The sequence below is a fragment of the Phocoena phocoena genome, chromosome 4 (genome assembly GCF_963924675.1).
Source record: "Phocoena phocoena chromosome 4, mPhoPho1.1, whole genome shotgun sequence".
NCBI classification, from domain to species: Eukaryota; Metazoa; Chordata; class Mammalia; order Artiodactyla; family Phocoenidae; genus Phocoena; species Phocoena phocoena.
Window position 1 is genome coordinate 91,226,877 of NC_089222.1, and position 17,818 is coordinate 91,244,694.

At 36.5% G+C, this 17,818-nt stretch overlaps 1 protein-coding gene across 1 annotated transcript in view; it reads left to right on the forward strand.

Moving 5' to 3' along the window:
- The window catches only part of IFT57 (intraflagellar transport 57), a 60,027-nt gene extending 43,450 nt beyond the window's left edge, over positions 1-16,577 (forward strand). The window contains exons 7-11 of the mRNA XM_065876340.1: positions 10,514-10,585; positions 11,374-11,505; positions 12,989-13,051; positions 14,864-14,930; positions 16,170-16,577. Of these exons, the coding sequence (XP_065732412.1) occupies positions 10,514-10,585; positions 11,374-11,505; positions 12,989-13,051; positions 14,864-14,930; positions 16,170-16,348 (513 nt within the window). The 3' untranslated portion in view covers positions 16,349-16,577. The remainder of the gene's footprint in view (positions 1-10,513; positions 10,586-11,373; positions 11,506-12,988; positions 13,052-14,863; positions 14,931-16,169) is intronic.
- Positions 16,578-17,818: the final 1,241 nt, after the last annotated feature.

Here is a 17,818-nt window from a genome sequence, read left to right on the forward strand (position 1 = left end):
TCTCACACCACAAAGGTGTATACCACAGAAGACTTTAAGCTGCTGACAATTAAAGAAAAATGTCACATTTAAAAATTTAGGAAAGCCACACTCTGCAACTATCCTGCAACCTGATGGGCATTTTTCATTAAGAAAGTAATCTCATGAAAAAGTTACTTAATTTAATGGACAGTCTCTCTCTCTCTCACACGTACACACACACAAATACACACATAAATGTGAGCAGTGATGAAGCTGAAAATTAATCTAACAATTAGAACAGGAAGAAGAGATGGCAAAACTGCTTGTGCAAAGTGGCAAAAGGAGGGAATACGAATAATGTTCTGTCATTAGAGAAGGCAGTGCTCTGGGTAGAGGAGGGAAAGACGCTGCTCATATCCTTGCAAAGAGAATGATAAATTATTGACCTATCCCAAAACTATTTGCTACAGTGAACTTAGACATACGCAACTCCTTCTATCAAGCTGTCTTCTCTGCCTCTTTCATTTAACCTGATTTCTTGCCATCAGATTTCCAGAGAATTTTATCATTCACTGTGGATGGAGTATTAAACGTGTCACAGGAACATCAGTATTCCACAGTGAAATCTTGAGACTGATCACTTTGGGACTGCAGCTCACCCTTGGCCCTACCTCTCTACCACAGCAGCTACAGTTATCATTTTAATAACTAAGTCTGTCTCCCTGTGGTTAAAACAGAGATGAATTGTCCAGATCCCCTTCCAAACAAGGACTTGCCGCCCAGCCACAGAGAGTGCGGTCAGCAGACAACCTCCAGCTGTCTGCTCCTTCAGTGCAGAGCTGCCTAACTCAAGGCTGTGCCCTTCCAGGGGAGCCCACATCTGGCTTATGTGAGTTGTTTATAGTTTGTGACTTAAATAATGCTGATTTGAAAAGTCTTGAAGTGTCTTTTGGGAAACGTAAGTACACCTTTCTCCTGCAGTTTCTGTGAGAGTGAAATTGCTAGGTCATAGTGTCTGCATATTCGAAAGTGGTTATACAAATTTATACTCATAGCAGTATCTGAAAGTTCCAGTTGCTCCCCATCTTCATCAACATTTAGTATTGGTTCAGTCGTTTTTATTTTAGTCATCCTGGTAGGTTTGTTGTGATGTCTCACTGTCATTTTAATATGTATTTTCCTGATGACTGATGAAATTGCGCCCCTTTCCATATGTTTATCTGGCAATTGGGTATTCTCTTTTGTCTTTTGCTATTGGCTTATCTGCTTTTTCTTTTGATTTATAGAAGTTCTTTATATACGCTGGATATGAGTCCCTTGTCAGATATATGTATTGCAAATATCTACTCTTTAGCTTCCTTTTCACTCTTATTGGTGTATTATGATAAAGGCGGCTTAATTTTAATATACTCAAAATGATCTCTTTTGTGGGGAGTGGAGTATGGCTAACATTTATGTTTTAATCTTTGTTTAAATAATCTTCGTTTACTCTTTGTTTAAGTCTATGTTTAAGAATCTTTGCTTCCCCCGGTGTTATGAACATATTCTCCTGTTTTCCTTTTGATGCTGTATTGTTTCACCTTTTGCAGTGAGATCTACAGTCCATCTAGCATTTATTCTTCTGGACAGTATGAGGGTGTGAGGTAGAACTCAAGATTTATTTGGTTTTCGTATGTATATGCAGTTGACCCAGTTTATTGAAAAGGTTATCCTTTTACCAGTGCTCTGCTTTGTCATAAAAAGAGAACATGCTTGTGAGGGTCTGTATCTGGACATTCTATTCTATTACATTGGGCTATTTGTTTCAGTGGTATCTTTTAGATTTTCTTTTCTGTTTATTTGTTGCTGTTATATAAAAATACATTTCTCTGTGTGTGTATATTTGTATACATCTTCAGCAAACTTGCTAAATTCACTTATTCTAACCGTAAGCCTGTAGATTCTTTTGCATTTTCTGTGTATACAATTATCTCATCTGCAAATAACATCAATCTTATTTCTTTCTTTACAAGCTTACCCCTTTTATTTCCTTTATCTTGCTTGAAATACCTAGTCTGTGTTGGATATAAGTGGCATTAGCAGGGGGAAAGCTTTCAGTATTTCAGTTTTACCATTCAGGATGATGTTAGCTTTATGACTTTCACAAATATCATAAGGTAGATTAAGGAACTTTCCTTTGGTTCCCAGTTTGCTGAGTTATTGTTATGAATGGATGTTAAATTTTTTCAAGTGATTGTTTTTTTTTTTCCTTCATCTATTGAGATGACCATTTGACTTATCTCTTCTTTTTTTCTCTCTTGTTATGGTGGATTATAATGGTTGATTTTTTTTTTTACTCTCTCCATTTTATTGCTAAACAATCAATATATTTGTTAACAAGCAGTTGACTTTTATGCAATAACATGTAATGTTTGTATGTCAGGCCATAAATGTTATCATTTACAATATAACAAGGCAAAACCAAAACACAAATAAATGAATTTTTGTTAGAACAAAATATATTAAATATATTCAATAAAAAAGCAAAGTGTTTCCACAAAAAGAACTTTTACTCCCAAATGAGAAAGAAAATTGACGCATGAAAAAAGCTGAGGAAGGAGAAGGAGGTAGGCTTAAAGCAGACACAGTTTGTCACTGGCTGTGAAAGTTTATGGTGCTGGTTTTTGTATGAACATATGTCTTCAGTTGTCTTCATGTACTTGGCAGCAATTCCAACAAGTGGAAATGCTAGATTGTATGGTAACTTTATCAACTTTTTGAGGAAATACCAAGTGTTTTCCACAGGGGCTGTACCATTTTACATTCCTACCAGCAAAGAATTTAGGATTCCAATTTCTCCACATCTTTGTTAAAACTTGTTAATTTCCTTTTCCTTTTTTAAAAAAATCACCTTCCTAGTGGATATAAAGTGGTATTTCATTGTGGTTTTAAAACTCTTCCCTGATGACTAACGATGCTGAGTATCTTTTCAAGTACTTGTTAACTATTTGTATATCTTCCTTGGAAAAAATGTCTGTTTGAGTCTTTTGCTCATTTTTTAAATTGGGTTGTCTTTCGTCTTGCGTTATAAGAATTGTTTATATATAATTGGTACTATCCCATTATCAATTATATGATTTGTAAACATTGCTTCCCCTTCTGTGGGTTACCTTTTCACTTTTTTGATGGTTCCCTTTGAGCCAAAGTTTTTAATTCCAGTGAAGTTCAACTTATCTGTGTTTTCTTTTGTTGCTTGTGCTTTTGATGTCATAATTAAGAAGTCCTTGTCTAATCCAAACTCATGAAGACTTACACACATTTTTCCTCCCAAGAGTTTTCTAGTTTCAGCTCTTATATTTAGGTCTTTGATTCATTTTGCGTTAATTTTTACATTTTGTGTGAAGTACAGGTCCAGATTCATTGTTCTGAATATGGATATCCAGTTGCCTCGTGACTATTTGTTGGAAAGACTATTCTTTTCCCATTGAATGGTCTTGGCCCCCTCGTTGAAAATCAGTTGACCACAGATACGTGGGTTTATAACAGTATTACTCATAATAGCCAAGAGGCGGAAATAACACCAATGTCCATCAGTTGATGAATGAATAAAGTAAACATTGTATATACATACAATGCAATATTATACAGACATGAAACAATATTCAGCTTTAACAATAAAGGAAATCCTGACCTTTGTGACAAGGTGGATGAAGCTAGAAGACATTATGCTAAGTGAAATAAACCAGACGCAGAAAGACAAACATTGTATGATCTCTGTTATAAGAGGAATCTGAAATAGTCAAATTCATAGAAGCATGTAGTAGAATGGTGGTTGCCAGGGGCTGGGGATAAGGGGAAATGGAGAGAGATGATCAAAGGATACAAAGTTTCCATTATGCAAGATGAATACATTCTGGAGATCTAATGTAAAGCAGTATGAATATGGCTTACAATACTGTATATAATGGTTGATTTTTGAGTATTAAAACTAACCTTGCATTTTGGAATAAGTGCAACTTAATCATGTTATATTACCTTTTTGTATATTACTGGATTCTATTTCCTGGTATTTTGTTGAGGATTTTTATATCTGTTTACAAAAATATTAATCTTTAATTTTCTTGTTTTTTAGGTGACTTTGTCAGGTTTTAGTGTAATGCTATGCAGTTCTTATAAAACAAGTTGGCAATTGCTCTCCCTTTTTTTCCTGTTCTCTGGTAGAATTCATACAAGGTTGCTGTTATTTCTTTCTTAAATGTTTGAGAAAATTCACTGATAAAGCCATGTAGCTGTGGCTATTTCTTTGTGAGAAAGTTTTTAATTATATATATATGTTTATCCTAAAATGTTTTAAATATATTTTTTTCATTATACAGTTGATATATAAATACATTCTTATAAAGATTCAAACATTAAAGATAAAACTAAAGTCTCCTTTAACCATTGCCCCATTAAAATTTTTAGTTATGCTTTACTGCATTTCATCAGGGGAATGACATGATATGATATAGTGGTCTTTGCAGGTTTAGGCTCTACCACTGTGTGGGCTTGGGAAGCCTACTTTAAAGTAGCTGCATCTCAATACCCTCATAAAGTTTTTAAGAGAATCGTATGTGATGACATACGAACAGTGCTGAACATAGTGCCTGACACTTATGAAGCCTTCCTCGAATGTTAACATGGAAGTTGTTGTTATTAGACTTAAAAAGATCTCAAAATGGATGTGAAGTACATAGGATTTCCTCCCCAGGGCGATCTTGAAAATCCCTAGAGAAAGTGAATTCAGAGCTGAAACAAAGGCCTAGTAAGAAAAAAATGGGTTAGGCACCTTTAATGGAGGGAGCCCATAAAAGAAAGCCCTTGTAAATATTTTTATATTCATTAAAATAAAACTGCAAAAGCAGAACAATGAATTAAGATTTCATCACTAATTATTCATAACAGAATTGAGGGAGGAACAGTAAGAATAGAGGAGAAAAGTGGGGTATATGGCAGAAGTTGCATTTTGTGATGGACAGCAATTCAAGGCACGTCAGAGCCTTGGGGCCCTGCACCTGCCCTTGGGAGACAGGCAGGACCCCTGCTGCCAGAGTCAGCTGTGCTCTGGCATGGACTTTTCCTGAGCCTAGGAGAAAACCATCTCAGTACGCATGAAGGTGCCTTCCTCAGCTTTTCTGTATCAAGAGTCCTTTGGCACTCTGCCTCTCCACACGTAAAGAAGCTCAAACTTGGGTGAAAAAAACCTGAGAGTTTGACATTTCACAAGTTGTAAATTAGTGTAACTTATACACAGATAGAAGTTCCATTTGCCATGCTTAGCTCATGTTTCAGTCTGTCTTTCCCCTGCAGTTTCAGAGAGGTACTTTAAGCACTGAGCTGGAGATCCAGGCAAAGAAACAAAATGTCTCTGTGTCCGCAAAGGAAACAGTTCAGGTGCTGTTCTGTTGAAGGAAAACCCAGAGATCCGTATAGTCTTCCAGTCACCTTAACTTCTGCAACAAGATCTCATACGTTGTGATTTTACGGTATACTGTGAATCACCATCTGCAGAGATGTCATCACAATTCTCCAGTTTCTGAAAAAGGGAGATATATAATTTGGTGCTAAAGAATTTGGAGCCAGGAGGGGAGTTAAAGTTCAACAATACCTTTGCCATCTACCTCACAAGTGACAGAGAGAATTACACATGAGAGTTTGTATGAAAGGATTTTTAAAAATAGAAAGTCTAAAGAAATGATATTCTGTATCGTTACTAGTCTTCTCATTTCCATAGAGAGGAAATGTGCTAGATTAGGTGAAAAACTCAACTTCAACAGAGATCAGAAATGATGCTTAATAGACACACACGTAGAGCACTTTGGGATAGGTGACTAGTAACCTCCAGTGGCCCATGTGGTCTCACTTGATATATAACAAAAAGAATTCTTGGTTTACCTTAGATACTCTTTGGTAGTTCATTTTATCATAAAGAAAAGCAGCATATAATATGTGGAAAAAGCACTGGTATGGAGTGCTTTCCACTTTCCAGACATAAAACTTTGGAAAGGTCATTTAACCTATCTGATTCTTTTTTGTCCCTATAAATTATGTATATATAGTCAGTTTTTTGGTATCACAAACCACCCCCAAATCACAGTGGTTTACAACAAGAATAGCATACATTTATTCTCACTCAAGATACACATCTGCCGAAGTGTGGCACAGCTGTAGCTCTATTCCAGCTATGTTCCATGTTTCATATTCTCAGACCTAAAGGATAAACCGCTCTGTGGGGCATGCCTATTATCATGGCTGAAAGAAAGGGCAAGAGAGCTGGTGGATGCCTCTTACAGCTTCTACACAGTCCTGGCATAGGCCATGTCCATCATCATTCTACTGGAAAGAGAAGCACATGGCCAAGGCCGGCATCACTGGAGCAGTGAAGTGCAGTCCTCCCACAACCAGCCAGCAAGTCACATAACCCTCTTACAGGGAAGGATAGTGGTGAAAAGGAAGGGATGAGAATATGTACTTAGTGCTCCAAACCTTTGTGAGTCTCAAGTAAGGAAAGATGTTTAAAAGTGCATTGTAACCCAATGGATTCTCTCTTACTTAAGAATAGCTATTATTGATTAACAGTTCCTTTTACTGTTACTTATTTGGAGGATCAAATCCTTACATATCATTAAAACCTGTATTCTCCATTCTTACCACAAACGTTTGTAAAGCTTTTAACCATCTCAGTTGCAGTTTTTTAAAAGCTGTGTATTCATGTCTTTAAACTGTTACAAGTACAGTCATTTATATTCTCTGTTTTAACTATATTAAACCCCTTTAGGAAACGTCTTGGGCACCCAGAAAGTTTTTGACATTTTTTTCCCCTGATGATTAAAAGTGACAAAATTCTCTTATAGGAAATTTGGAAAATGTTGTTAGGATGAGGAAGAAATTAAAAACACCAGTATTCAAATCCCTGTGTTAATACACACATACAGATATACACAAATATTAATTTTTACTAAATTGGACAGCTAATGAATATACTCTTTGGCAGTGTTTTTCCACATTACTGTATGTTGTTAACATGCATTTTTTCTGACTATGAAATATTTTTGGGAACATTTCAATATACAATATTAATGTATTTAATATGCAATCATATAGAATTATAAAATCCAGTAATAAAGCGATCACTTATGAAACCACTACCCAACTTGAGAACTAGACCATTACAACATCCTGGAAGTTACCTATGTGCTGCTCTGCGGCTGCCCCTTCCCACCTATAGGTAACAACTGTCCCCTGGTTTGTGTACTGTCATTAGCTGCTGCTGCCTCTTCTTCTTCGTGTGTGTGTGTGTGTGTGTGTGTGTGTTTTCACATATGTGTGTATCTCCAAATAGTGTGTATCCTTGAGTTTTACTTTGAGCTTTATAAAAACGGTATCATACCGCATTATTTTTAGGGATGAAATGAACATTACAAAATTAGTTGAAATTGTCCTCTACTGTTAGATAGAGAGTCTTCTGCTGTTTTACACAGAACTTGTACATTGATCTTTGTGTGTATCCCCAATTATTTCCTTGGAAATAATTTCTAGAGGTGAAATTGCTGGGTTAAAGGGTAAGAACACTTTTAAAGCTTATATAAAAATAGCTGTACATCAGGAAGTATGTCCACTTAGAAGATTTTAATGAAACAAACATTCAGATTTGCCTGATGGATAATTATAAATCATTACTAGCTTTCCACTTTGAAAGGCAATAAGAATACACAGTGTTCCAGTGGCTTATCAAATTAAAAAGTCCAAAACCAAATTCCTCAATAATTCAGACTCCCTGAAATCTACTCTGTTCTTGTCACACTGTGATATTACTATCCTCTCAGTTCCTCAGACTAGAAACCTTACAAACATCTTCTCTCTACTGGCCCACCTCCACTTCAGCCACCCCTCACTTCCCCTTAGTCAGTAATCAAGTGCTGCTAGTCTGTGTTTGCAATGTCCCTCAAATCCATCCCTTCCCTTCCATTCTTACAAGCGCTGCTCTAATTAACCCCTGCTAATCTGTCAGGTGGACCGTGACACAACCTCCTAACTGGTCTGCTACCTGTCTTCAGTCTCTTGCCTTTCTAATCAGTCCTTCACTCTGTTACTTTCCCAAAACACAGACTTCTCTTTAAAACTGAAACCAAAAGTCGTTGATAGCTCTCCATTATCTACAGGATAAAATCCACACTCCTTAATTAAAGCCCTTGATCTAATTCAACCTACCTCTCCAGCTTTGTTTCCTTGTGATTCACCTTCCACACCCCACCCCAATAACTTTTTGTGTTATATTCTAGCCAGCCTGGGCTGCCTGTTCCCTATAAACTTTCCTGTTTTTCTTTGTTCTTGTTACTCCCTCAGCCTAAAATACCCTTACTCTCCCCCTCCTTTCCAGTGTGTTGAAATGCTACTCATGCTTCAAGGTGCCACTGAAATGCCAGCTCCTCCGTGGAGCTTACCATCAACGTAAGTTATCATAGTTATACTTCTTAGATGAGTCAGGCATGTTTTCTTCTCTCAAAGTACTTTGAATATCAAAACATGAAAAAAATACATATTTTACATTTGCTGGGTAGAAAATAATGCTGCGTAGAAAAAGCAGAACACAAGCTATTTTAAACACATCAATTACAATAAATTTTAAAACTATATATATAATGTATGTATAGATATATATATATGTGTATGTTTATACATTTATATATGTATATATACACACATATACATATATATCTATTGACAGAGACAGAGACCAATAGGAATACTTGAGTTTGGTGTTTATTAAGCTTCTAAAATGCTTTCTGGAATCAGGCAGGATGAGTACTTCTTTAAAAAATCAATATAATGATACTTGTTAGGTTTATTATCTTTCATAAAGATGCTTGCTTGGACTTAAGCAGGTTTCCATTGTGAAGCTTAACCATATTAGGTCTCGTTGCAGGAGGCCAGCCAGTTGCTTCTCCTTCCTGTTCCAGTGTTGAGCTGAGCTGGAGGGGCCTGTTTTCTGGCCGCATCTGTCTAGCCGTAGTCACAGGTGGTGAACAGTCCCCTCAACTGCAAAATGAAGGCATTGCTCTAGATGACTGTTAGACGGATGAGTAGGTGATCTTCAAGGTCCTTTCCACGCTCTGTATTCTGAGATACTTTCCGCTCATGAGACAGAAAAATGCTCAAGGACAAAGGAAAGTGCTGTTTGTTCTCTGCTCTAGCACTTTCACTGGTGTCAAGCAGCCAATTCCTCCTTTTATTAACTCTGAACTGCCAAAAGGTACTGCATGGGAATTAGTGCATTTGGCTTCTGATCCAGGTGTACCACCACCTCCGTGGCCTTGGGTGTGCCCCTTTCTGTCGCTGGGCCTATGTTTGCCTATCTCTGCAATGATGAAGGTCAGGCTAGATATTCTTTGAGGTTCTCTGCAGCTGTAATGTAAGTGTATAATTGGTATGTGTGAAGTACCCAAGGATGTTTTTACCCTATGGTCACTGGCCCACGTTGCAAAGTTAAGAAGTCAGTAGAATGGGATTATTCACAAAATCGTTTTTCCTTCACAAAATAGTGTAGAGAGCAAAGTGGAGCATCAGGGCATGCAAGAAGATGTGTGTGATTGAGGGATATCCTGGCTCCATCACTTACTCCAACTCACCTTAATATTTTTTCTCTTCTGATGAGTATTTCTCAAGTCTTAAAATTGTTGCCTTTAGTAATGTAAACCAAAACATTTTGAGGATCTTTTGTAGGAAATTAAAATGTTAGATTAGAGAGTTCAAATATGCACACAGGGCTTCCCTGGTGGCACAGTGGTTGAGAGTCCGCCTGCCGTTGCAGGGGACACGGGTTTGTGCCCCAGTCCGGGAGGATCCCGCATGCCGCGGAGCGGCTGGGCCCGTGAGCCATGGCCACTGAACCTGCGCGTCCGGAGCCTGTGCTCCTCAATGGGAGAGGCCACAACAGTGAGAGGCCCACGTACCGCAAAAAAAAAAAAAAAATATATATATATATATATATATATGCACACAAATTCAGATCGGTCTAGCAGTAGTACAATACATCTCAAATATATGAACTCTAACTATCATTACAGACTTCCTTTCTTAAGAAAGAGATTCCAAAGTCCAAAGAAGCGTCCCACTTTAATTTCAAGGGACAAGCTAATATTTGATATATGTTACTTGATTCCAGAGTTGCTTCTGGCAAACATAATTGTTACTGTTTAAACAGGTATTTCTTTTCTAGCAATTAGAATTTTTTTCATTTTGATGGGTAGTCATAACTATTAACTACCAGCAGTGCAGGGATAATTTACATTCAAATTGTGAGACATCACTCTGTGAATACATAAAATAATTTAGATTTATTTAGAACCTTTTATCCTAAAGTGCTCTACACACATTTCTTTACAATCTGATTGCAAGCTATATATAGGACTCTCCTACCTGAAATAGGGCAGCAACCAAAGTAATTAAAATAAAGGGTACAACTTCAAAAAAGTAGTGGCAAGTAGGAAATGTAATATGTCTTACTTGTTCCTGTATGCTCTTATGCCTATAGGATTGGAGAATCCATGTTGACCAAATGCACCAGCACAAAAGTGGAATTGAATCTGCTCTAAAGGAGACCAAGGTATGTGAATTACTTCAGATGAGTACATGAGTACATTTACTCATCTGTGTAATACCTATTAAGAGAGAACATGAAAGGAAAAAAGACCCAATCCTTGCCCTTGAGGAGTTTCCTGATTGAATGTACCATATTATGTTTCAACAGCCCTAACACTTAAACCAACTAAAGAAAGGTAACTGTATAAAAGCAATATGATATATACCTAGTATATTATTACATACCCTAGATATATAGGTAGGCATATTAGAATCATTTCATCATTCTTTCCCCACTGAATCTCAGGGGATAACAGCAGCAGGCCAGCAGTGCCTAGAACCTACAGCTTCCCAGACCTGCTGCCCTGCCAGAAATAGGGACTTTTGGAGAATACCACAAAGAAGCAAAGCTGGAGTAAGAAGTTATGGGTCCCGGACTAGAGCTATAAGTTTAATGATCTACTTCCAACTGGAATATTCCAGTCATCTTTGAATTGTGCTATAAGAAAATTGTGTTATTCCCTTACCTACTTTGATTGTGGACTTTATATAAAGCACATTCCACTCACATATATTTTAGATTTGCGTAAGGACAAATAAATTGACTAACACTACCAGGTGCTTTTTTATTTTAACATTCTGCAAAGTGTGACTAAAATAATTTTCATTACAGACTTTTTTGTTGCTGAAAATTTCAAACTACTTTTTCATTGGTGGTTGAGAATTTGTGAGATGAATTGAGGGAGATTTAACCCATTTAAAACTACTTTTGAAGAAGATATTTGTGAATTCTCTGTCTACTAAAATTTCTAGGGACTTTTGGACAAACTTCACAGTGAAATTAGCAGGACTCTAGAGAAGATTGGCAGCCGAGAAAAGTACATCAACAATCAGCTTGAGCACTTGGTTCAGGAATATCGTGCAGCTCAAGCCCAGCTGAGTGAGGTAACTGAGGAATGATATCCAGGGTTCATTTCAATTAATGATCCTAATCCCTAAACTTGACACAGCACTTTTTTTTTAAAGTTTTTGGCCTCACCCCACTGCATGTGGGATCTAATTTCCCAGACCAGGGATTGAACCCGTGCCTCCTGCACTGGAAGGCAGAATCTTAATCACTGGACTGCCAGGGAAGTCCTGACACAGGACCTTTCATTTGAGAATCATGAAATACTTTTCACAAACAGCAGCACATTGATTCTCTGCCCACTTTAGGAAGCAAATACAACTTGTCATCTCCATTTTACATGTGATAGAAATTATCTCCTAGAAGTCTTTAAATGTATTTCTTCATTTGATTTAAGTAAAAGAAGTCATATTGCTGAGAAACGTGGCTTAGAACAGGAGCAGAGTGTCAGGACACCTGGTTTTGTTTCTAAGTCTGCTGTTAATTTACTGTCTGAGTAGGAGGAAGTGGAGTAGTATACATTTACATGTGTCAGGGAGAAAAGACATCCTTGCCATTGTGGCTTACAACCACATAATAAGGAATATGAAAGAAGACACGTTCGAAGGCAAGCAGTTTAATTAAATGAGCAAATTTTTTAATCTTTTCAAAGTTTTAGAAATTCTACCAAAATAAAATAAAACCTTCAGCCTTTGAAAGCAGCAGTGCTTTGTTCCAACAGTAGGGATCTAAAGGCTTTCCTTTGGGATTTATGCCCCCTCTTTCCTGATGTTGAGGAAGACTACTAATGTCTTCCTCAACAACTGCGAATGTCAGTTGAACGCATATTTTTTTCTTTCAGCAGACAAGGTTAGAAGGAGAAAAAAATAGAACTAAACTTGAGATACTTCCATACTTTCAGAAGTTCTCAAAGACCAAGCAGAAAGTAACCTTCACTGTTTTATTATTTATTTAATTAGTTATTCACACATATACACGTCTATTTGCAAATGTTTTTACTTTTAAAATGCTATAAAAAGTCTCTGATTAAAGCCACCCTGTATCTCTCAAACACTGATATTAAATAATTGATTAAGTTCGTTCCCAAGGACATATTCCATATTGTCATACTGTTTGTTAATCCTTATTAATTACTGACTCTGATGCTGTATTATGATTGATTTTTTAGAACATGTTTTCTCTGCACAGCACGCAGATTAGATCGACCAAGAGCCGTTGTCTAAACTGTTTAGGAGTGGCTGAGGACAGTTTTTATTGTGAACCATGCCCCTGTGAGTTACACAATTATTATATGAAGGTTAATGTAGTTCATCGTTGTATAGTGCTTTTGTTAAATACATGGTGCCTATGAGGGACATAAAATAGCTACCGTTAAAATGTCACTTTTCGCAATAGTATTCACAAACAAGGAGGGGCGTTGTCATAAAATGATATGCAAAAATTACAAACACAACGAGGTCATATTTAAGTCATGGGCTTCTGTTTTGAACTTGCCATTAAACAAAATGTTTTCTCCCTCAGGCAAGGGAGCGTTACCAGCAGGGAAACGGTGGAGTAACTGAAAGGACCAGACTCCTGTCTGAGGTACATACTGTGTGCTCCTGCCAGATTCTCACCTGTCAGCGGGGTACCGTGGTTCAGAGCCATGGATGGTTTAATCTGCTACTGCCGTGGGTTGTTTACTCTAGTAATTGCCTCCTGTGGCTCTTAAATCCTTTCCTTCAAGAGAAAATCCCTAAATTGTCTTATCAGTGAATCAATTACCTATTTATATACTACTTGTTTCCACAAAAATGCCTGAAGTTGTTTTACTAAATGTAACATAACACATGCTCATAATATTAGCACATTTATAATCTTCCTTAATCTTTTTTAAAACATAATAATTGTAATTAATACATAGAAGAGTAGGTAAAGCATTGACTTAAATGTCTTATAATAAATTTTAATGTTAGTCTTTAAGATATAAGATTTGTTTTTAGTGATCGTTCTTGGTAACTTGTGTGTGATCCTGCGTATTTTTCTGTCCACAAATTGGGAATGGCTTGTAACCCTTTCCCTTCTAAAAACTTATGGAATATTTACATATAGTGTATTTATTTTCATCATCTTGCAGGAGATGTAAGACCTAACATATAACATACTACATGAATTATATTAGTAATACATATATATTATATATTAGGTCTTACCCATGTATATTTATATATGTATATTAATAATATATACTCCCATTTTTCACTGAAGAGCTGAGAGGAAAAAAAACCTTACAACAAGGTCAGCAGCCAATATGGGAGTAAAGTCCAAGATTATCTTTGGATACAATCAAGTATAATTGTCACAAACTTTTCTGTATAATAGAATTAAGCTTCTTTTATGGAGATTATTTGAAGAGTGAATAGTTATTTTAAAATACTAAAAATATAACTTTAGAAATATTTAGACTGTAACCCCGTGGTGCTTCTAGGCAGATAAAACATTATACAGAAGTAAAGTGCTCACTTATGTTAGGTAAATTAACACTTGAAGGGAGTCCAGGGAACCATTTAGTTCTTTTGGAGTATGTAGTTATCCCCAGTTGTAACATTTCAGGTGCCTGAAAAAAGTTAACTTGCTTTTACTTGGATGAGCACTTTATTCCCAAGGAAGTTTTTACTCAGCAGCATGATAAAAATAAAGCCTACTAAGTTACGATTATGGTTTCATTCTAGATCATATCAAAATTTTTCAATTTTTAAAAGATATTTTCTACCTACATTTATGCTAGCTTGGAATTTATAGAGGCTATAGGAGTATAATTTTGAGCATGATATAGAGTACAGACTAGAGCCAATATAATAGCCCAGTGTGCCTCTTGGAGTTCATGGTTTGGATAAAGTAAAGCAGTTAGAATATTTTTATATATAGCCATATGGTATAAACGTTATTTTTAGTGTCCTATAGAGGAAAAGGTGGCATATTCTCTTATAAAACTGTAATATTAAAGATACGTAGTAAACTTCTAGAAATTTAAAATCTTTTTAGGATGTTTGTGCTGTTTTAGTTAATAACTGATCATTAGAGACTGGCATGGTAGATGCTATGAGATAACTGCAAAGCTTGAGTGCTTGATGCCTAAAAAAACAACTTGATCGTTTTTATTCTATCATGTTACAACCTGAGACGGTCAATTAAAGAATAATTTGGTGAAGTTTAACAATAGGAGCACTCTCAGAAGATAAAAAGCTTTTCATGTCTGCATACTTCATTATTCAAATTATGCCCAGAATACTGCTAATATCTTTGTATCCCTTTATGTATGTATTATATCTGAATTAATGTTTTAATACATCATACAAAAATCTTGAAAGTTTATTAAAACACAGTGCTCATGAAAACTTTTGTTTTCAATGAAAGGTTACAGAAGAGCTAGAAAAGGTAAAACAAGAAATGGAAGAAAAAGGCAGCAGTATGACTGATGGTGGTAAGTACACACTCATTTTAAGAAGCAAATGAGCAAAAGAAGAATATATCTTTAAGAAATCTATTTTTAAAGAGGTATTAATAAACAGGAAGACTGCTTTTTAAAATGAATTTGTTTGAAGGGGAGGTACATGGTGCAAAAATGAGATCTGATAATCAGTATACTGTTTTCCTTATAAATGAACTGAGAAGAGTCATAATTTTTTTTACTATCATTTAGGATTTTTAAAAAAATTCAAACTGTATTAATTCAGAAATAGAGTAGGAGACAGTTAAATATGCACTTTGTTATGCCAGTTAAAAAAAATAATATTTTGTTCTGTTTTCATCAAATGAGCTGCATTATTCCATTTCATGTACAAAAAAAGCACTAAGTGTACGCCCAAACGGCACAAAGGTGGTGATGTGATGACCTTTTTTTTCCCCTCTTCCCTGGTAGACCTGACTGGGCAAGGGTCAAATAGAGAAGAATTAATAATCCTGCAGTAATCATCCTCTGTTGTGAGCTAGTTACTTTGACATGGCCCAGTGGTGATTGCCTAAGGCCCTTCGTTGCTCTAGAAAGATTTTCTAGAGTTCTAACAGAATATACTGAGTGATCTTTCAGAAGGTGGTGTATAGGGGGTTTGCAGTATGTTTGAATGAGCCATTAGCTATCTCTTAAAGGTAGTTCTTCCTTCTCTTTTTCTTCCATTGTATCCCCTTTTCCTTTAGATAAATATACTAGCCCCTTAAAAAATATTGAAGACATTCTTGGGCTTCCCTGGTAGTGCAGTGGTTGAGAGTCCGCCTGCCGATGCAGGGGATATGGGTTCGTGCCCCGGTCCGGGAAGATCCCACATGCCACGGAGCGGCTAGGTCTGTGAGCCATGGACGCTGAGCCTGTGCGTCCGGAGCCTGTTGCTCCGTAACGGGAGAGGCCATAACAGTGAGAGGCCCGCGTACCGCAAAAAAAAAAAAAAAAATATTGAAGACATTCTTAAAAACACCTTTAGCAACTCTTCCTCTAGAAAAGAAAGGAAGTTCAGCCTCAGTACCTCAAATGCTGCATCATTTCCCAGGCTAGAAATCTCAGGTGTTTAAAATGCCACAGCAAAACTGTGTGAATGTCAGTAAATTGTTGGCTGTGTTTTTAACCCCACTTTTGGCTTAACACAAAGTGAGGAAAATGTCATACCATTCTGTAATACACTGATACTCCAAATGAACATTTTTATTCCATGTTATTTTCATTCTGCAGCTCCTTTGGTGAAGATTAAACAGAGCTTAACGAAGCTGAAGCAAGAAACTATTCAGATGGACATTAGAATCGGTGTTGTGGAACACACATTACTCCAGTCAAAATTGAAGGAGAAGTCCAACATGACCAGGGACATGCATGCCACAGTCATTCCAGAATCTGCAATAGGCTCTTATTAAAACATATCATTTTTCAGGCTTCTGATTAGTTTTTTTATATCAAATCATATTTCATGTTGCATAGACTTCAAAACACAGTTATTCCTTTAAAAGCATGTTGAACGGGTATTTTTTACATATATACACACATATTGTATGTGTGTATACATACAATGATGATTATGGATGGTCAAAGCCTTTGAATTGAATATAATATTTAATAAAGTAATGAAAAATTCTCACTTTCAAAGAAGCTTTCACTAATCATTACATATGTTAAAGCCCCCACCTGGTGGCTCACTGTCCTTATGGTTCCGTGCACTTGAGGAAGAGGTACATGATGCAAAATGTGTAGGACCCGTGCTTTCTGCAGGTGCTGCCGCTGCTATCAGCACATGGACCTTTGACATAAGCCTGGCCCCTTCCACTGGATCCACACACAAGTACTTCTGCACCCAGAGGCAGCCAGTGATGGCTGGGGATTCTTTCCAAGAACCCAAACTACCCTTGCCTCAGCTTTATGGTTACCTAAAATTACATTTTTTTTAAAAAGAAAGCATCAGAAAACTCTTCAGTATCTTTATTAACATTTGAAGTTTATTATTTATCACGAGCATTTCATGACTAAACTGATTTTATATCTTCTGTGATCTAAGGCCACCTAATAAAAAATAAACATTTCAGTCGTGTTTGGCTTTGCTCCTATAGTGATGGAAATGTATATACATTTCTCAGTTCTACTTTTTTCTGTGGTATCAGCTATACTAAGGAATCATGTTGTAGCAGAAGGAGAGACAGCAAGTCATGTCAAGATCAACCTCCTGATGCTGGTGACCTTTACTTACATGTATTACTGAGCAGCTTTCTAGTCTGGGATTTCTAAATTGGTGAAATAAGCAATATTAGAGTGACCAACTTGGAACTGGGGGAAACTGGTGAGATGCACTCAAACCACAAGATAGTCCACATTTATTTTTTGAAAAGAAGGGGGAAAATAAATTTACCTAGTGATAAATTTTGATAAGAATACATATATATACAACAAAAATAATAAAATCCCTTTCTCATTTTTATCTTAATATTTTATCCCCACCCCAATTTCTTTTTTTAGCCATTACTTTCTAGATATATACCCTCACACACACAAATCTTTTTCTTTCCTTCATACTCTCTCTAGTTCAAGACTGAGTTTAGATAAAAGAAAATCAGTACGTGTAAACTATTACACAAGAGGGTGGCAATCGATACAATGGCAAAGTCAGTTTATTTAATTTGGGATAACGGGCAGTTGGAAAAAGTCCAAAATTTTTCCCTTCCTGTATGGTCAGAGGAAGGGGCAGAATAGTAAGTGTGAAACCTAACCTTTGGACCCACAAACTAACAGTGATTCCCCTGGAACTTATTTGCATAGGTATTGTCAGGGCTGAGTAGTTTTGTGATGAATTCAATCGATGCAGAGAACCCTTCTAGATAAATCAGAGCTCTCCACAA